The sequence below is a fragment of the Larus michahellis genome, chromosome 6 (genome assembly GCF_964199755.1).
Source record: "Larus michahellis chromosome 6, bLarMic1.1, whole genome shotgun sequence".
Lineage (NCBI taxonomy): Eukaryota > Metazoa > Chordata > Aves > Charadriiformes > Laridae > Larus > Larus michahellis.
The window spans coordinates 33,722,751-33,739,400 of NC_133901.1; the positions used below are offsets into that span (position 1 = coordinate 33,722,751).

At 43.2% G+C, this 16,650-nt stretch overlaps 1 protein-coding gene across 5 annotated transcripts in view; it reads left to right on the plus strand.

Annotated features, from left to right (window-relative positions):
• The window catches only part of PRKG1 (protein kinase cGMP-dependent 1), a 530,425-nt gene that overhangs the window by 354,337 nt on the left and 159,438 nt on the right, over positions 1–16,650 (plus strand). For all 5 annotated transcript variants that reach the window (XM_074590625.1, XM_074590626.1, XM_074590627.1 and 2 more), the window contains one exon: positions 11,202–11,265. In XM_074590625.1, coding sequence (XP_074446726.1) covers positions 11,202–11,265 — 64 coding nt within the window. The remainder of the gene's footprint in view (positions 1–11,201; positions 11,266–16,650) is intronic.

The following is a 16,650-nucleotide window of genomic DNA, read 5'->3' on the forward strand; positions in this document are numbered from 1 at the left end:
AAGATTCAGCACCAAAAATGATTCATACCTTTTAGATCCATCACCCCTGTCCTTTCTTCTTCACTGACATACCTGCGGGCTAATTTCGGGGTCAGGTTTGCGTTCTGCTTGCTTCTTGTCTGCAACAGAACTCCTGAAATTGTCCCCTGCCTTCTCCGTGTATAATTTTCTGTCTAAATATCAACCACGTTGGCTCATGGAGTACCCACTAACAGTTACCAAATCTCAAGTTTTAATATTGTCTTTATCCCTCTTTGGAAACACGACCAGTGGAAAAGGTTTAGAGGTTCAACCACCAGCAAATGATCCTTGAGTATCAATGATCTCCGTCCTGGGTCAGCTCAGAAGGACTGACGTAGCAGCGTGCCCATGGAGGTTCGTTCTTGGGATACAGAGGCGTTTGTGTAATGTGCTGAACTTTTGTAATCTGTTGATTAGCAATTAATTAAACAAATTGATAGAAGTTAGTGAAGCTTTCCTGTTGCAGCGGAAAAATTAATGGAAAAATAGGACGTGCTGCGTAGAGGAAAGTTAAACATCTGTTGCCATTCAGGTGGGGACAGATCCAACATGCTTTGGATCCATCACAAAACTTCCTGAGAGTTTCCCCTCTGGCACAAGAGTGGCCATTACATGGACCAACCAACCCATGGCTGGTCGGTCTCGCTGCTTACTGCCTGCCAAAAAGTTTCCCCTGTTCTCCAAACCACTTTGTACCTGGGGTGCGCGGTGGATCATGGTATGTCCACGTGGCTGGGTCTGTGCTCGCACTGACACCCGTCCAAACCCAAGATGCTCCAGCTGGAGGGTTATGTGGGTTGGGCGCCGTGCTCCTGACGGGGACTTTGGGATGAGCCTGGGGGTAGGGTTGCACTTGGTCTTAACAGAGATGTCTTCTAATCAAGAATCTGGGAGCTGGTTTTAGGGTTGCAGCCCCGAGACGGGCTGTTCTTTGAGCAAACGCGGAGGATGCGCTAAGCAAAGATTGTGTGACAGCAACTGAACAGTTGTATTGAATAATTGAAATTGTCTTCACGGCACATTTTTTTTTTGTTTGGGCTGGGGTTTTTGTTACCCATTATATTGGTTGCCTGTCTGTAATATTCCCAAGATTATGTTTTCCTAAACAATTGAATTTTCAAACCTTATTTCAAATCTGCCAAGCTTATTTGATTATTTCTCCAATACAATCTGAGCCACTTGAAAATCGTCAACATTTAATTCATTTTCAGCTGCGTTCTATTTTCAGCACACCAGAAAAATGCTACGGAGACTTACAGCGCATAGCAAATTCTGCATTCCCAAGATGGAAGGGTTTTACTAAGGGGAGAAGAAAATCAACAGTATTGTAAACTCTAAGGTTAAATTGTTTTTCTCTTTGCCAGGCTTATCCTGGAGAGGGGTGAGCTTTAGAGGCATTTTAACGGTGTTTGGCCTCCTAAAACATGTAGTATTACACATTTCAAGTAGATCCAAACTCAACTCAGGCAAAGATCCCTATAACATCTATAAAAAGGCATTCAGAGAAAACAGAGCTCTTCTGTGAAAAGGCAAAGAGCAACAGCAGTAGCATTCCCAAGAGTATGAATAAAAGCCATTAGAAATAAGGAATTAAGACGAGCTACCATCTGTTAGCCTTCAGAGCTTCGCAGAGGATAAATGTCCCGAATTACACCCCCAAATCAATAACGCGTGTGCTGTCCTTTCCGCTGCGACCAGCAAATGAGCACACTGCCAACAGAACGACTTCGCTGAAAATAGGAAGGGTTTTGCTGGCTGTGTATTTTTGCCTCGGGCAATTCTCGAAGTCAGTGTTCCTCTTCTGTCTCCAGCTGAGTAGTAATTACTCAATGCTGCCCCGTGGCTGTGCAGGCTAGAAATTAGGAGGAAGGGTTTTTTACCCATCAGTGTGTTGGGTTAAAATTACTGGATTGGGCTCATTCAGATGTCCTAGACGTCTTGCAGTGCTTGCTCGTGTTACCTGGGGTTTGTACCAACACTGCTTGTCTGTAGGAAGGTTTCAAATGCCTCTGTCAAGCACTTTGAGGTCAATTTACATGGGGCCATTCTCATAATGCCATGCAACTGCAGTTGTCCTGGGTTTCCGCCATGAGGAGGAACAAACTGTTCTGAACTCTGGTGTCTTTTTCATAGCTGATTTCTTTTTGGAGGAGGTAACTAAGTCAATACCTGGAAGACTATTCTTGGTGATCACCTACTGATCAAAAGTGATTTTGTTTGGACTTGTCCCTCAGTAAATCATCTCAAGATATATTGATCCAGAGTAAGGAGCTCAAGATTGTCCCCGAAGCCAGTTCTGCTGCTTTTTACTGTGCCTGCCAACCACAGGGTCACCCCTGCCAACTCACTGCGTAGGAATGTCTCAGACAGGGTTTCCATATATTTTTTATTCTATATTAATTTTTTTATAGTGCAAAAAGTTTTCTGACTCTTCTTGTAGTAATTAACAATAACAAAAAAAAAAGATGATATTTAGATATTTTAATGCTTGCTTTGTGGATTGTATAGTCAATTGTGTAGTCAACGTCTGCGTAAGGGAGCCATTTTTCTTTGGAAGTTCACTGTTAGGGACCCAGTTCTCAGGTCCCTTTGGTTTGGTGGGTGTTGGAAGAAGTTGCCCAGGAGAACGTGTAACGCTTGTTATTCAGATGACCTTAAAAACATTGCCAGCGTATTTTTCTTTTCTGTATATGTAATTGTGAAGACAGAAAACTATGGTAATCTTTTTAATACGTTCATTTAATGGTGACGGTTAAAAGGAGGGAGGCGGGAAGCAGCCTTACACCAGCAGTGAACATTGCAAAACAAGGTCTGTGCTTTGGAAACAGTATTGTCAGTGTCTCCGTGAAAAAGATATTATTATGACAATTTGCTGTCAAGTGCAGTAGGCATCTGTTAGAGACAAAATGCCTGGCTCCAATCGGTTTTGAAGATGTTGTAAATACCCAGTTTGGAGGAATGGGACAAAACAGACCGTGCATGCAAATGCGACTTGTCACTTCTTTAAAGTCTACACATCTTCAAAATATTGATCAGTGTTTAAGGATCCCTTTTGAGACACAGTATGAGAGCCAGTCACAAATGTCTTTCGTTTTCTAGGCACGGCATTAGCATCTTGTGTGAGATACTGGGTTTTATTTGACTTTATTCTGGTGCTGCAGTGATGCATTTGTAGTTTCAGTCAAGGCGCAGAAGCAGAACTGGGTCTTGGTGCGCCCGCTCCGGGATTGTCCACGGATGCTGAAGGGTGAAGGTTCATTTCCCATGAAATCTCCTAGAGAATGGGGAAAAAATGCTGGAGAGAAACTCCTTGACAGTAAACTGTTTTGAAGAGGTAATAATTACATTGCAAGCCAAGGACAAATTAATTTTGGCTGTATTGTGAATGCAGGATCATAGAAACAAGAAACACGCAGGGTACAGGGGTGTGAGGCTTCTTGCGACAGCTATTATTTTTAATAACCTATATAATAATGTTGGAAAAGACGGGTGAGTTGGAAGCTACAGAAGATTTCCTTGAGGACTATAGGTATAATTTGATTTGCGAATGGGAAGAAATACCAACAGCTACGGCGGAAAAAATCCCATGACGTACTCAAAGGGTGATAGCAGGTATAGGTTTCCTCTGTAGGCTGGCAAAAGGTATGAATCCTCTGTTTTGAGATGAGTAACCAAAACTGTGCCTCTTAAAGGGTAATGATGTTTCCAAAGTAGTCATTGCTGTTGAGCATTTGTAGCTCTTTGGGAGCAGTTGTCCTGGTCAAGATGGATGCTCTTGAGTGAATGCATGTAAAATGGGTGAAGGGGTTTTACATACCTGCTAATTTCCCTCTTTCCCCTCTCATCATGACAGCAACAATTTAATTTCATTTAAAATTGTACAATCTCCCCGGTGACTGCAAAATGAGATGCAGTGGGAGGGCTGTCTCTGATGATGAACCCCTGTCAGGGAAAGGCAAGGAATGACAGAAGCAAGGGAAAATCATACTGCAGAGTACCTGAGCAGCTTATTGAGCATAAACAGAGTCTGGACCAAAACAGGGTGTGCAATCGCATCCTTTTCCGATGGTTTTACATGCCCCGTGTGCGTTCCCTGCAGTGAAATCAGCGTTCTGGCCAGTGATGTCAGCAGCCCGCTTAATCCATTAGCGTCGTTATTAGCCTTTCATCGCAAGAGGAAAAAAATGCATCCCTTCACACTTGCTTTACTTTAGTCTTTTGCTCATAAGGAAAAAGATCAGTTTGTTTGCTTTCTGCATCTCTCCCATTTTCATATGTGTAGGAGTTCTTAGTGTATAGCCAGACGTCTGGGAGAGAAATTACTACAAACCCCTTTCCAGAGTTTATTTACCAGTTTATTGCTCTGTGTTGTGAGTGGCAGAGCTTTAAACCTGTAGCTGCAACATTTTCACCCTCTCCGAGATTAACAATTGCAAATGATTTTAATGCTTTTTTTTAGCTTTACATAGCAGACAAGTCGCCTGCAGCACCTGCAGAGCAAATCTGTTCTCTCTTCCTAAGAGCTGCACTGTAGGAGCTGCTTTCCAGGCCAGACGTAAGTGTAATTAATGCGAGCAGGAGTGACTGGTGCTCTCTATCTCCCTTTCTTATTTTTCTCTAATATTGCTTAAGATGAGCTTAAATTGCTTCAGGAAAACTAGCCTTGTCTTGTCAATTACATTTCTAATAAGGTAAGGATTGAGTTTCTGGAAAACAAAATACACCTTTTCTGAACTTACTTACTACCACTTCTGTTGCGGTGGGTGCTACATATGAAAAAGCCCAACAGTTTATCCACCAAATAATACCTGTTAATCTGACGGAAAAGAGGAACTGTATTTTGATGCAAGACAAAATGAATATACCAGCCCCTCACTCCATCCACGCACTTGCCTCTTGCCCTGCTGGCTCTTGCCCAGAGGCATCCAGCAGCTGTGTTGGCCTCAAGCGCTACTTGCCAGTTGTTCTCCCTGTTCCGAAGAGATTCCCTGTCCTACCACCTCCTCCAAAATTTTTGCATTTTCTCCTCAGCAAGCTGATCCACAGTCCAGTCACTGGATGATCTCAGCGCTCTGGCAGTGCCGGGCATTTCCGACACGAGATAATCCAATAATTGGCATCTCCGAGCACCCTGGGAGATGGTTTTGCTGATGATCTGAAACTCAGCATGCAGCTTGCTTACCAGGGTGGAAATGTATTTTTAAAGTACTGGAATGAAATCCCACATATGTGATGATGCAAAACATAGAGGCAGGTCTTGCTTTGCACTTCTGCTCTTTGCCTTCCTTGTTTGGGTTAGGGTTTATTCCATCATCAGCATTTTTTTTGCTCTGCGTGGCTTTATTAACTTAACGTGACTGGAGCTGTCCCCTAAGATATAAATGCAGTGTAGGAGAAATTGAGATTTTTTTATTTTTTCCTTCTGAAACTATCTGCAAGATCCCACTTTAACCAGTCCTGACCAGATCTCAGGACACACGTCAACACGGGAAGGGTGGGACTATGTGGGATTCTCTGGTGCAACATGTCCCAGTTTAAGAAGGCAAAGAGAAGACAACATGAAAGATTGCACAGTAACATTTTGTAAACTTTCATGAATAAAGCTGCAAACACATTTCTTAGGTCTTTTTTTTCTAACACCACGATCCTCATGGGGCCAGCAGTCCCTACCTGACACAACTTGATGGCCAGTGGGCGGCTGCCTGTACGTAACATTTCCAGCTTGAGTTATTCAAAACAGGAGGTTTTGTGAGTATCCTGAATCATTCCTCAGCTTCTGCTAGGTAAGGTTTGGCCTCAGTTTCTTTGGAGCAGAGAGACGGCACTGTAGGGGCATCCTAAATGTAGTAAAGCAAGGATGCTAGCATTTTTCAACCTTCGTTCCAGTTGGGTGCAAAAAAAAAAAAAGAGTTTCAGGGAATGCAGACAGACTTCATTTCCTTTTACTGATCTGTTTTGATTTTTAAACTACGCTTACCCGTCTGGCCCAAGGCAGAGAACAGTGACAACAACTGCATTTGTTACGGTGCCAACCAATAATAAAAGATAAAGGGTTTGTTTCAGAGTTAACCCACCAGGACCGTCTGCCGATGACTGCAAAGCTGGATGAACACTTTCAATGAACAGCCTTCAAAAGTTTGGGGAATGCATCTTGAAATGCATTTAGAAAGTGAATAGCTGCTTTTGTGTTGGGCTGAAGAAGGAAGACAGTCTGCAAAGTTTTCATGTGTGTCAGAAGATAAATGTCATGTCGGAGTGCTGGCATCTCTGCCACCAAGTGTTTTTTAGGGTAAAATCAACCCCTTGGGTTACAGCCAGGATTATTTGGAAGCCCTTGCTGGTTTAGTGCGAGAGCAATCCCATGGGTTGAATCAAAAGGATGAATCAAAGCGTTACTAATGGCGGATGTTGCTTCTACCTAAAAGTTGAGAGCAGCTCAGTGACTGCAGATCACCAGGGACGGAAACCTGACCTTTAACGCCTCCTCCCAACGCCTTCAGGCTGGGCACGTCTTTGCTTTTGTGTCAGGGCGCAGATTCAACGTGGACATTTTTGCGCAGCTGGTTTCCCCTGTTTTGGCAGCCTCTGTTCAGCATGTCGAGCTCTCTGTGAAAATGTGGCACTTTGGGAAGCAACTGGCGTAGCTGCTCTGCTGTTCCTGCAGACAGCGAGCAATTCCCCACGGTGCCCTCGCTGGGTAGAGGGACTGTCATCCCCTACGAAATATTCCGTAGCTGAATCACCTGGAATATAGCCAGCAGAAAGTCACCTCTCCTTGCCAGTGGGAGCAGCCCCTCCACCAGTGCAGCTACTTCTCCTTTTGGAGCTCAAAGGAGAGTCTAACCAGGCTTGCAGCTGGGAGACAGGAGAAGGTCGGAGGTCGCTCCTTGTCCTGTTACCCGCGATGGTGGTCACACGTCTTTTGTGATAAAGCATTGTGATGTTTGTGGATTGATTTTAAAAAAAAAAATCAGGCTTATTGGCATTTGCTGTTAAAACTCAATTTCCTTAAGTGAGGCATGCGGTTTGCCTTGTTGTATGCTACCTTGTAGGGTGGCCTGGATCTTCATGCGCATCTTGGACTGTACCTTTGCAGAAGGGGCCTATAAATAGGCGTAAATAGTTTGGTAGAAATACTTTTGAAGACCCATATCACCATAAATAACTTTGAGGAACAAGGGGGGCTGCCGGTGAGCAGAACGTCAGTTGTGAAAGCATGTCTATTCCATATCTAGCTTTATTCCATAACCTCATCACTTATAGTTGGGGGCGCTTTTTTGACTAATCAGTGCACTGATCACCGTTCAGAAGTTTGCTTCATGGGGGAAACTGTAGCAGAGCTGGAGCCTCTTCTGCAATTAAGTGCTTTACCAGTCCCTCTTAAAATACGTTTAAAGGATTAGGCAGCAGAAAAAGCCCTGGTCACCTTCTTAGGCCCAGGAGCGATCAAGGCATTCGCTTAGGATGAAAAAGATGGGGTTTTGATTCCCCCCTTAGCACGGGTGTGTTGGAGTCCAGATCTTTTCCATTCAGGGCAATTTCTCAATAGTATATTCAGTGTAGGTGGAGAAATTGCTCCTGGTTACCTGGAATAAGAAGCAGCTGGAGGAAGTCCTCAGGAGGACTGGGTAACCAGGCTTGTAGGAAATGCTGAGCAAGCTGCGAGTGCTTAGTCTACAAGAGACATAGTTCCTGCGCAAAGTCAGAGATGGTCGTGGAGAAAAGCGGAAAGAAGTTCCTTGTGTGTGCTGCAGGTAGGAAGGAGAGTCATGAGTTTTAAACTTTGTTGGGAGACCTCCACATTAGATACGTCTTTCTTTTCTAGCTGTAGTAGTTGTTACCATCTAGAGCAGATGGCACGCATGTTTTAAAATCTTCATTATTGATGGGTTTTAAGAAGCAGTTGGAGCAGAACTTGCCGGAGAAAGTCTGGGTTTACTTGATCCTGCTTTGTTAGGCACAGAGTGAGTCATTTCTTGGTGAGATGAAGCTGCGTTTGCGGTGATTTCTTCTACCATAAATAACGAATGCCTCCAAATCCAAGTGATGAATGTTCTCTTTTGTATATTTTGTCTATTTTCACAAAACCGTAGAAAACGGAATGTAATTTTTCTCTACCTCTTGCTGTGCTGCAGCGTTTTCAAAGACTTCCTTTGAGTCTTCTCCTCCTGTTTGTCTTCCTAGCGTGTGTTTTGCCGCTCGCAGCCATTTGCAGCTTAGCTGTTCTCCTCTAAGCTCTCCCGCTAGAGCTGAGGCTCCGTTTTTCCTTTGAGCGCAAATACCTCTGTGGCTATAATCTCCCAAACATTGCTTTTTCTATGCAAATCTTTAAATAATACAGGCAGATTTTTGGAGGAAAGCAAGAATCTGTTTTAAGAATGTGTTTAATGCTGTCATGGAGAGAGTGGGGGGTCTGTTTTTATTGGGCTGGAGAATCAAGTCAAGCATTCGATACTGTCTTATACCGGTGAGCATGTTTTCAAATCTCGTTCTTCTCTCAGTCTTATCATCAGCTCTATTGGCCTGAATTTGTGACATCTTTTAACAGGTCAATAAATGCTTTCTGTCTGCTGTTTTATAAAGGCATTTGTTCAGTACAGGGTTTTTTTGGTACTAAAGTGATGGGCAGTCCTGGCAGACCTTTTCTTATGAGACTCAAATATAATTTGCCTGGGTTGTCACTTCTAGCTGGTTAGAAGGGCACTGGCCCATCATAAACCGCCACAAATCTGTGATATTAATTGGATGTGATGTGCTGTTGTTGGAGTTTGTGATGTAGATGGAGTTTGTTTTGTCAACGAGTTGATTTTCCCATCTCTTGCTGTGCTAAAGCAGTAAGCGTTTCTTTTAGGAAAATTCCCTTGTTTATTTAATATTCCAGTTTTTCAGTAGGAAGACTTATAACTTGTTCAGAGCTCATATGCTGTTTCCCTGTTTCTCACGTGTTTGGTTTATAATAGATGTCTTCTGCTACCCTCTCTTGGATTGCACAGACATAATTATCTGTAAAAAATATGCCGTGATGCATTCTCCCCCAATTTCGGAGTGTAATGGTGCAACCACAGTAAAATTTGTCCAGATGTCTGGGAGCATTATCTTCTTCTATCAGTTTATTCCTCATTTGGGAGTGCTAGGGTTGGGATAATGAACTTTCATTTTATACTTCGTGTAATTCCTTTTTAGTTGTTTCTGTTTGCACTTCTTACACTGTGGACCACGCGTTTCCAGTGAAAAAGAGGGCTTCCCAAGGAAAAAACAAAGGATATTATTGAGAACATGAACAATCATATTTTTCTGCACTTAGTTGGCCAGTTCTGTCTTATTATCGTTTAATACATTCAGCTGAAGATATTTAGGGTTGTTCTTTGTTTAAACAAATAATGAAGGTTTCCAAACTTTCTTAATTCCACTGCAGCATAGCATGTGTTTAAGCTAATAAAAGCAAATCCTGCTTTAATTGTGCTCACAAATCAAGTTCACCGGGCACTTCATGCTTGGCCCCAGACAAAACACTGGGTTTTGCTCTCAGGCCTTCTGAAAGGTCTTTAGACCTTGGGTGGGTTTGGGTTTGCTCTGGGTGCAGAAGAAGCCGCCAAATTGTGCATCCAGAAGGCGTTTAGTTTAGGGCTTATGATTACCCCAAAGGCATATGCCAGGACTTGCTCTCCAGAGTTCAGGTTTGCAAAAAATGTATGGGTTTGGATTTTTTAGCTCCCCACAATGTGGAGAATACCTTTTATGCAGTTATGTGATCCAAAGTAAAAAGCAAAACCCCCTGTGAAAGGAAAAACATGATTTATTTTGGGCTATATTCACCTCTCTGCAGGGAACTCCTCCCAACAGCCCTCTCCCTTCTCGCTTTCCACTTGATCATCAACGTTCCTGAAACTGGAGCAACGCGTTGGGGACCTCAGTTTAATATTAAGGGCGTAGAAATGTGTTTACACCATGTAACGGACTGTGATAAAGCAACTTGTGAACTAACTGTTCTTGTAAACAGCTTCTGTAGAGCTCTGTCATATCGGTGCCGGGCTTGCACTAACACTGCGTGTAGATGCATTGCTAATTAGTCTACGGATGACAGGTGTTTTTAATTAAAGCCGTTACAGCACTGCTTTCCTTCCTTTGGAACATACATGGTGCCTATGTGTTTCATTTAGCATTGCTTGGGAATATTGATGAACATCAAGTTTTTTATGGAAAATAGAGAATGAGAGACCAAGGTATTGCAGAATCCCAGACTGATTGAGGTTGGCAGGGACCTCTGGAGGTCATCTGGTGCAACCTCTCTGCTCAAGCAGGGCCAGCTAGAGCTGGTTGCCCAGCGCTGCATCCGGATGGCTTTTGAGTATCTTCAAGGAGGGGAAACTCCATAACCTCGCTGCCAGCCTGTAGAGTAGTGGAGATACAGCTTCAAGGTCAGAGTACTTGCAGGAGATTTGGAGACCCAACTGCATATCCCTCATCCTGCCCCAGACCGAATTCGATCTCAGTCCTGTGAACCCTGGGCTGGTGGGCTCTCTATTGCTGCATTGCCCCCTTACATTGACTGGCAGGTCCAGCCTGGCCTAGGAGACCTTTGCTGAGGTCTTTGCTACCAAACAAGAGCAGAAGTTTCCTTTTTGGCAAAAGAAAACAACCAAACTTGGATGTAAAACTCCTGATAAGGTCTTCAATAATTCTAACAGTCCTTAGTTTGTTGCTGACCCCATGCCCTTCACAACTCTGTGCTTTGCATTTTTTATGTCTGTGTGTGGCTTCAGTCAATCTTTTATCTGTTGCTGGTTAGAGCTGATCTTTTCTGTTTTCTGCCCTTTTTATTTATTTATTTCTGGTGGGATGGAAGTAGACCAGGAAAAAATTTGCCCAGTCATACATGTGACTGAGTAGGTTTGCAGCAAAGATTAATTGCAGTAAATCCTTAACTGATTCTTAGTTGATTACCAGCTTTACGAGTGGTTCTCCAGATGTTTACCACAAGTGGTCTCCCGTCATCACAAAATACATCTTGGCTGCTAGAAGAAGATCAGATTTCCATTATATGCCGCTTTTCTGGGGAATGCTTGTTCAGCCCTGGACGATGAGGGCAAATTATCTCTGGAAGATAGATGAGAGAAATGCAGCTAGACTTATGACCTGCATAGAGGGATCTATTAATCGAGGTTTCTCTTGTATTGCAGTGTTCCCACATTCCAGAGCCTTCCTGAGGAGATACTTAGTAAGCTTGCAGATGTCCTTGAAGAGGTAAGTGCTTTTAATTTTGAGAGCTAATGAGTTCAGAGTCTGCGAGCCTTCTGTTGGCAATATCCAGGCTCTCTTTTTCCAAAAGAACAGCTTCACAGTTTTGCTCCCAGTTATGGTTGGCTGTTCCAGCACGTTGAGACGATGAGAGGAGCTGTGTGAAAAATTAATCCAGTTTTGAACAGGGCTTATGTATTTTTAATTGGATTTCTATCCAACTGGGGAGCGAAACAACCATTTCCAGCAGTGTGCAGAAGGGAAACCTTCTTCTCCAGCCCCTGGTTGAGTGATGGAGAAGGGGGAGTGTGAAAAGATCATCTCCTTTCAAATTTGGTGGGACGCTTATGTTGGAGGGCAGTATCATGCCTTAAAGGAGGTGTCATGGAAAAGCGGCCACTGTAAGAGTTACAGCAGAGAGGGGTGACGTAAGATGTGTTGAGATATTTGATGGTCCGGGTGGAGTTGTGCCTTGCCTACCTGGCTGTAACTAGTATCTCATTAGCATCAGGCTTTTAATGAGTCTTAGAATCATAGAATGTGTTGGGTTGGAAGGGACCTTTAAAGACCCTCTAGTCCAACCCCCCTGCAGTGAGCAGGGACATCTTCAACTAGATCAGGTTGCTCAGAGCCTCATCCAGCCTGGCCTTGAATGTCTCCAGGGATGGGGCCTCCACCACCTCCCTGGGCAACCTGGGCCAGTGTCTCACCACCCTCAGTGTAACGAACTTCTTCCTAATATCCAATCTAAATCTCCCCGCCTTCAGTTTGAAACCGTTACCCCTCGTCCTATCATTACACTCCCTGATCCAGAGTCCCTCCCCATCCTTCCTGTAGGTCCCCTTTAGGTACTGGAAGGGGCTCTGAGGTCTCCCTGGAGCCTTCTCTTCTCCAGGCTGAACAACCCCAACTCTCTCAGCCTGTCTTCAATTTCTTGTATTTTTTAAAAAAACAAAAGACACCAAGAAAAAAAAACAAACAAAAATAATCAAAAAAACCCCACCCTACCACACACAAAAAAACCACCCCAGCCCCCAAAACGAATCAAAAACCCCCACCTTGCCCTGTTAAGTAAATGTGTAAAATGGATGTAAAATATTTGAATGGCATTGCAGGCAGTTTGTCCACAGGGTTTATTCACATAGCGCTCTGTTCTGGGCCTGCAGAATCGCATGTGATTAAACATTACAGAAACTGTTCAGAAACCATTTCAAAACATAGCCCTGTATGATTTAACTGCAGGAATTCTCTATGTACAACAGTATTTTATTTTCATTCCTTGTTGGTTTTTCTCATACGTGCCTTGCCATCTTGAGCAAGCCTAATAACTGTGCTTATAGAAAAATGTTCGTGTGTATCACCTCTGCCATTGATTTTTTTAAAAAACAGGGCTGCTGACATTTAAGTTGATTATGTTTTCTCCAGAGCGTTGATAGGACATTGTTATTTCTTTGCCTTTTTATTTAGAATACAGATAAATTCTGTAATCCGAACAAATCAGCTGTTTGTCATACAGAATAATTGCATATTCATAGATAAGCTTTATTTCCTTTGCTGCTGGAGAAGTGTTCTGATTTAGGGAAAAGAGGTATATTAACTCGATATGCTAGGAATTAAATTTCCCTATCTCGTAACCACATGCCTAACCAGAAACAGATAGTTTATTTGCTTGCATCATGTAACCGGCATTAAGCTCCTTACCAAGAGGTAGGGAAAAGAATAAGTGTCCCCAGAGAAGTCTTACTGACTTCAAAGTTTCATGACCGGGGCGGGGGGGGGCATCATAATGAATAGCAATGAAGAACTGAGGCACAGAAGCAGCATCTGTGGGGATAACTCCATACCCTTAGGGTGGATCTTATGGCAAGAGAGGCTGATCATCCCAGTCTGTACTGGGATATAGGTCCCAGTTTCCTACTTGGAATCACCCTTGTTATTCTCTGTGTTTGTCTTCCGTGTTGTACATAAACTAAAAAAATCTGTTTACTGTGATATTACACCTTTTGTGTTTAACAGTGTCTAACCTATTGGAACTAAGCAGCAATAACTTTATTTTACCTTCTCTGTTGCTGTAACAAGGATTGCATAAAAGTGGCTGATCTGGCACAGTTTGAGGCAGGGGGGAAAGAAAAAGCTCTTTCTTCATGTCAAGATTTCGTACAGTTTTTCTTTTGATACATTGCTGTGAATAATGTAACATTTCTCTCCTACATTCTTTGAATAATTTCTAAAAACTGTTAGTTAAAATCCAGAAAACAAGGAAAAAAAAAACTGGTTTAATTACCCATTATCCAAATCAGACTTGGAAATGGCGTTATGAAGACAGGAGGAAAAAAGGCCCGTGTTTGATAACATAATTTCATTTCTAGAATTGCTGGAAATTCTACAGGTTCCTTGGATAACTTGAGAATTAACAACACCTGGGAGTATTTCCTTTTCTCTTGCAGTGGCTTCTGACTTGTGCAAGATCACTCCCGTCAATGAAATTGCTCATAATTTCTATAGGTGAGAATAGACACGAGTCTGCTGAGTTCAGTTTTGGCACATTCAAACCCAAGCTACCGACATGCTCTGGTTTTGGCAAGAAACCTCCCAGGAATTAGCTTTCTAGGGCTATAATTTACCCTGGTTCCAAGACCTTATTCTGGGGGTGGAGGTTTCTCCAGCTGTAGATCATTGCAGTTGGTACCGATCTCAAAGCAGCTTTAGGTTGCTCCTGTAGCCCCAGTCCCAGGATTTAGGAATCACATCCTGGCACAGCTTTACCCAAACCTGACCCTTCTGTCTCCTTCCATTACATTTTAAAAATGATATTAATATTTCTTAACGTCACGTATTAACAAGCATCAATGTAATTTATAGCTGACTTTATTAACATCTCTCCAACTGTTGCGTAACGACCGCGGTGATTTTTCACCACGGTGGGAAGCCCAGCGTCCCTTCCAGCACAGAGGTTGATTTTAGTTTGGTTATAACGCCGTCTCTGCGTTGTTCATCCTTGTGCTTGCCAAACAAAATGCATGACACAACAAATAATACGTTTCTGCAGCTCAAGACTTAATTCTTGTTTTCACTTAGATGTTGGCAGCGTGGTGCCTTGAGGAGATGAGGTTTGTCTGTAGGATGGTCTTTTCAAATCGCTTGCGATTGTTTGCCCTGAACCCATCTGATGCAAAGTTCCTGCAAGATTTGTCCAAAGTATGGGGTAGGATGAGAAGAAAGGGTTAAATTAGTGGATGCTGGATCAAAATGAATGCATGCGTTTATAGTCAGCTCAGCCTCCACTTCCCATAAACTAAGCTATTGGCGGGGGGGAGCCGTTTGGGAGAGGTGGGGAAGCAAGGGTTAACGGTGCTAATGCTGTGCAAGGGGTGAAGGACCCAAATTCATCAGTTATTCTGTACGGAGAACAATTGTTCTCTATATTTTTTCATAGTGTGGTGCATATCATCCCACGCTTGCTGTGTGCCTGGGATGCGAGAGGCAACACGTAGCACTGGAGCCCAGGAGCTCAATAATGCCATTTTTAATATTGTCCTCAGGGTTTTCCTAACTTGTCTTCCTTGGTGCCTGCTTTTTTATATTTTTCTTCAGTTGCGAAAACCCTTCTTGACCCACCCCCGACTCTTCAAGCGTCATTCCCTGAGCTGCTCCTTCCTAAAAACCCTGTTGCCCAGTGCCCTGGTGTGTGTGTGCTTGCAGCTCTGCTGCTTAACAGCGTTCAACCGGTGGCAAAACAGTTCCACTGTACCATGTTTTGGTAAAGAAAATCAACACGTTTATGTTTAAATATTGGAGATTTAACATAGTTGGGAAAGATAACAGCGCCGGGGTGCTGCTTAAACATAGCTGTGTGCCTTACCCCCATCCGAGCACTGCGTATCTTGGATTTAATACCTGGATTGGTATTTATTGTATAAATAATCTTTGCTCTGGATGCACGCAAATCTCCTTTGGAAAACAGTAAAAGTGGCGTCTTGCGCATTCATGAAACGTCCGAATAATTTGAGTTTCCTGGGGTGAAAGAGGGGAATTTGTTTGGAAATTGAAAGACTCGCTGTAGAACATAAACAGTCAAGATTAAAAGTCCCTTTTTTTTTTTTTTTATAAACCTGAAAAACTTTGGAGAAAATGCAAAAGCCTTGACCTTTCTTTCCCCACATTTGAAGGCTTTGAAACAATTTATGGTTGTCTTTTCTGATTTCAGACTTTCTGTTTTTCTTAGAGTTAAAAAAGTTGTTTTGGTTTGTTTTGGTTTGTTTTGGTTTGTTTTGGTTTTTCAATCGGGCACCCTTAATATGTATCTGCTATATATCACAAAAATAAATGGATTTTTGGTAGTAAACAGCTCTTTTCTAAGAATATGTAGCCGCAGCATTATGGCACTTCATTATAACGTGGGCGGTTTATATCAGAAGGGAATGAAGTATTGGTTTATTTTTTTTTATTTTTTTTTAAGGAAACTAAAATGCATCGAAACACCTGTAGAATAACTTACAGCAACTGAGGTGCTGGCCTCATATGTGACACTACTGCCAACATTTAGGGTCCTGTCCCCTCTGCCAGCCCCCGAACTGGGAGGTGAGGCAGGGTTACAGCTGCTCTGATGGGAAATATGGGAGGAGAGGGAAGAACATCTTCCCCAGCTTCAGGTCTCAGAGTTTTTACCTCTTTTTCTCATGGAAATGGAGAAAATAGCGTCTGTAAGGACTCGGAGGTATCATAAAGAGCCCTCCGGGTCACAGCACTATTAATATTACATGGACAACATGTGTCTGGTTTCTTGCCCAGTGATCATCTGGAAGGTTCTAACACTGGCAGCATTTTTAGTCTTTATGGATTAACTCCATTTGTTAAATGAAATTAAACCCTTAAGGGAGGAGGATGGGGAGTCTGTAAGAAGTGGATCGAATTACCAGGAGCTACACCGCAGGTGAGAGAATAAAAAGGGATGTTTATGGTTATAGAGGAGAAAAATCAAACAAAAACCCCAAAGCGCCCAACCTCTAGCATAATTTCTCAAGATGTGACTCCTCATGGTAAACACAGAGGTGCCTTGTGTCCCCGTAGTAGAGTCCCTGTAGGACACGTGGTTGGCCACTGTTAAGCACCTTTGCTTTGTCTTGGTGATTGCGGGGGGGGCAAATCAGAGAAGTGGCACTTTGCTGATGGAGCAAAGGGGGGGCGCTTTTCCCCGCTGTGCTCCCAGTTGAAGCCTGGTGCCTTTTTTTGGTGAGGTTGTGTGTACGAGAGCAAGTAGGAACCGCTGGACGTGCGTGTGGGTTGGCAGCGGGTGGACCTCCCGTCGGTGGCCTTCAGCTCGGACTGTGCATTCTGAAGAGCTTTCCAAGAGCTCAGTAGGAGGAAATTAGTGCTTCTGGCAGGAGAGTA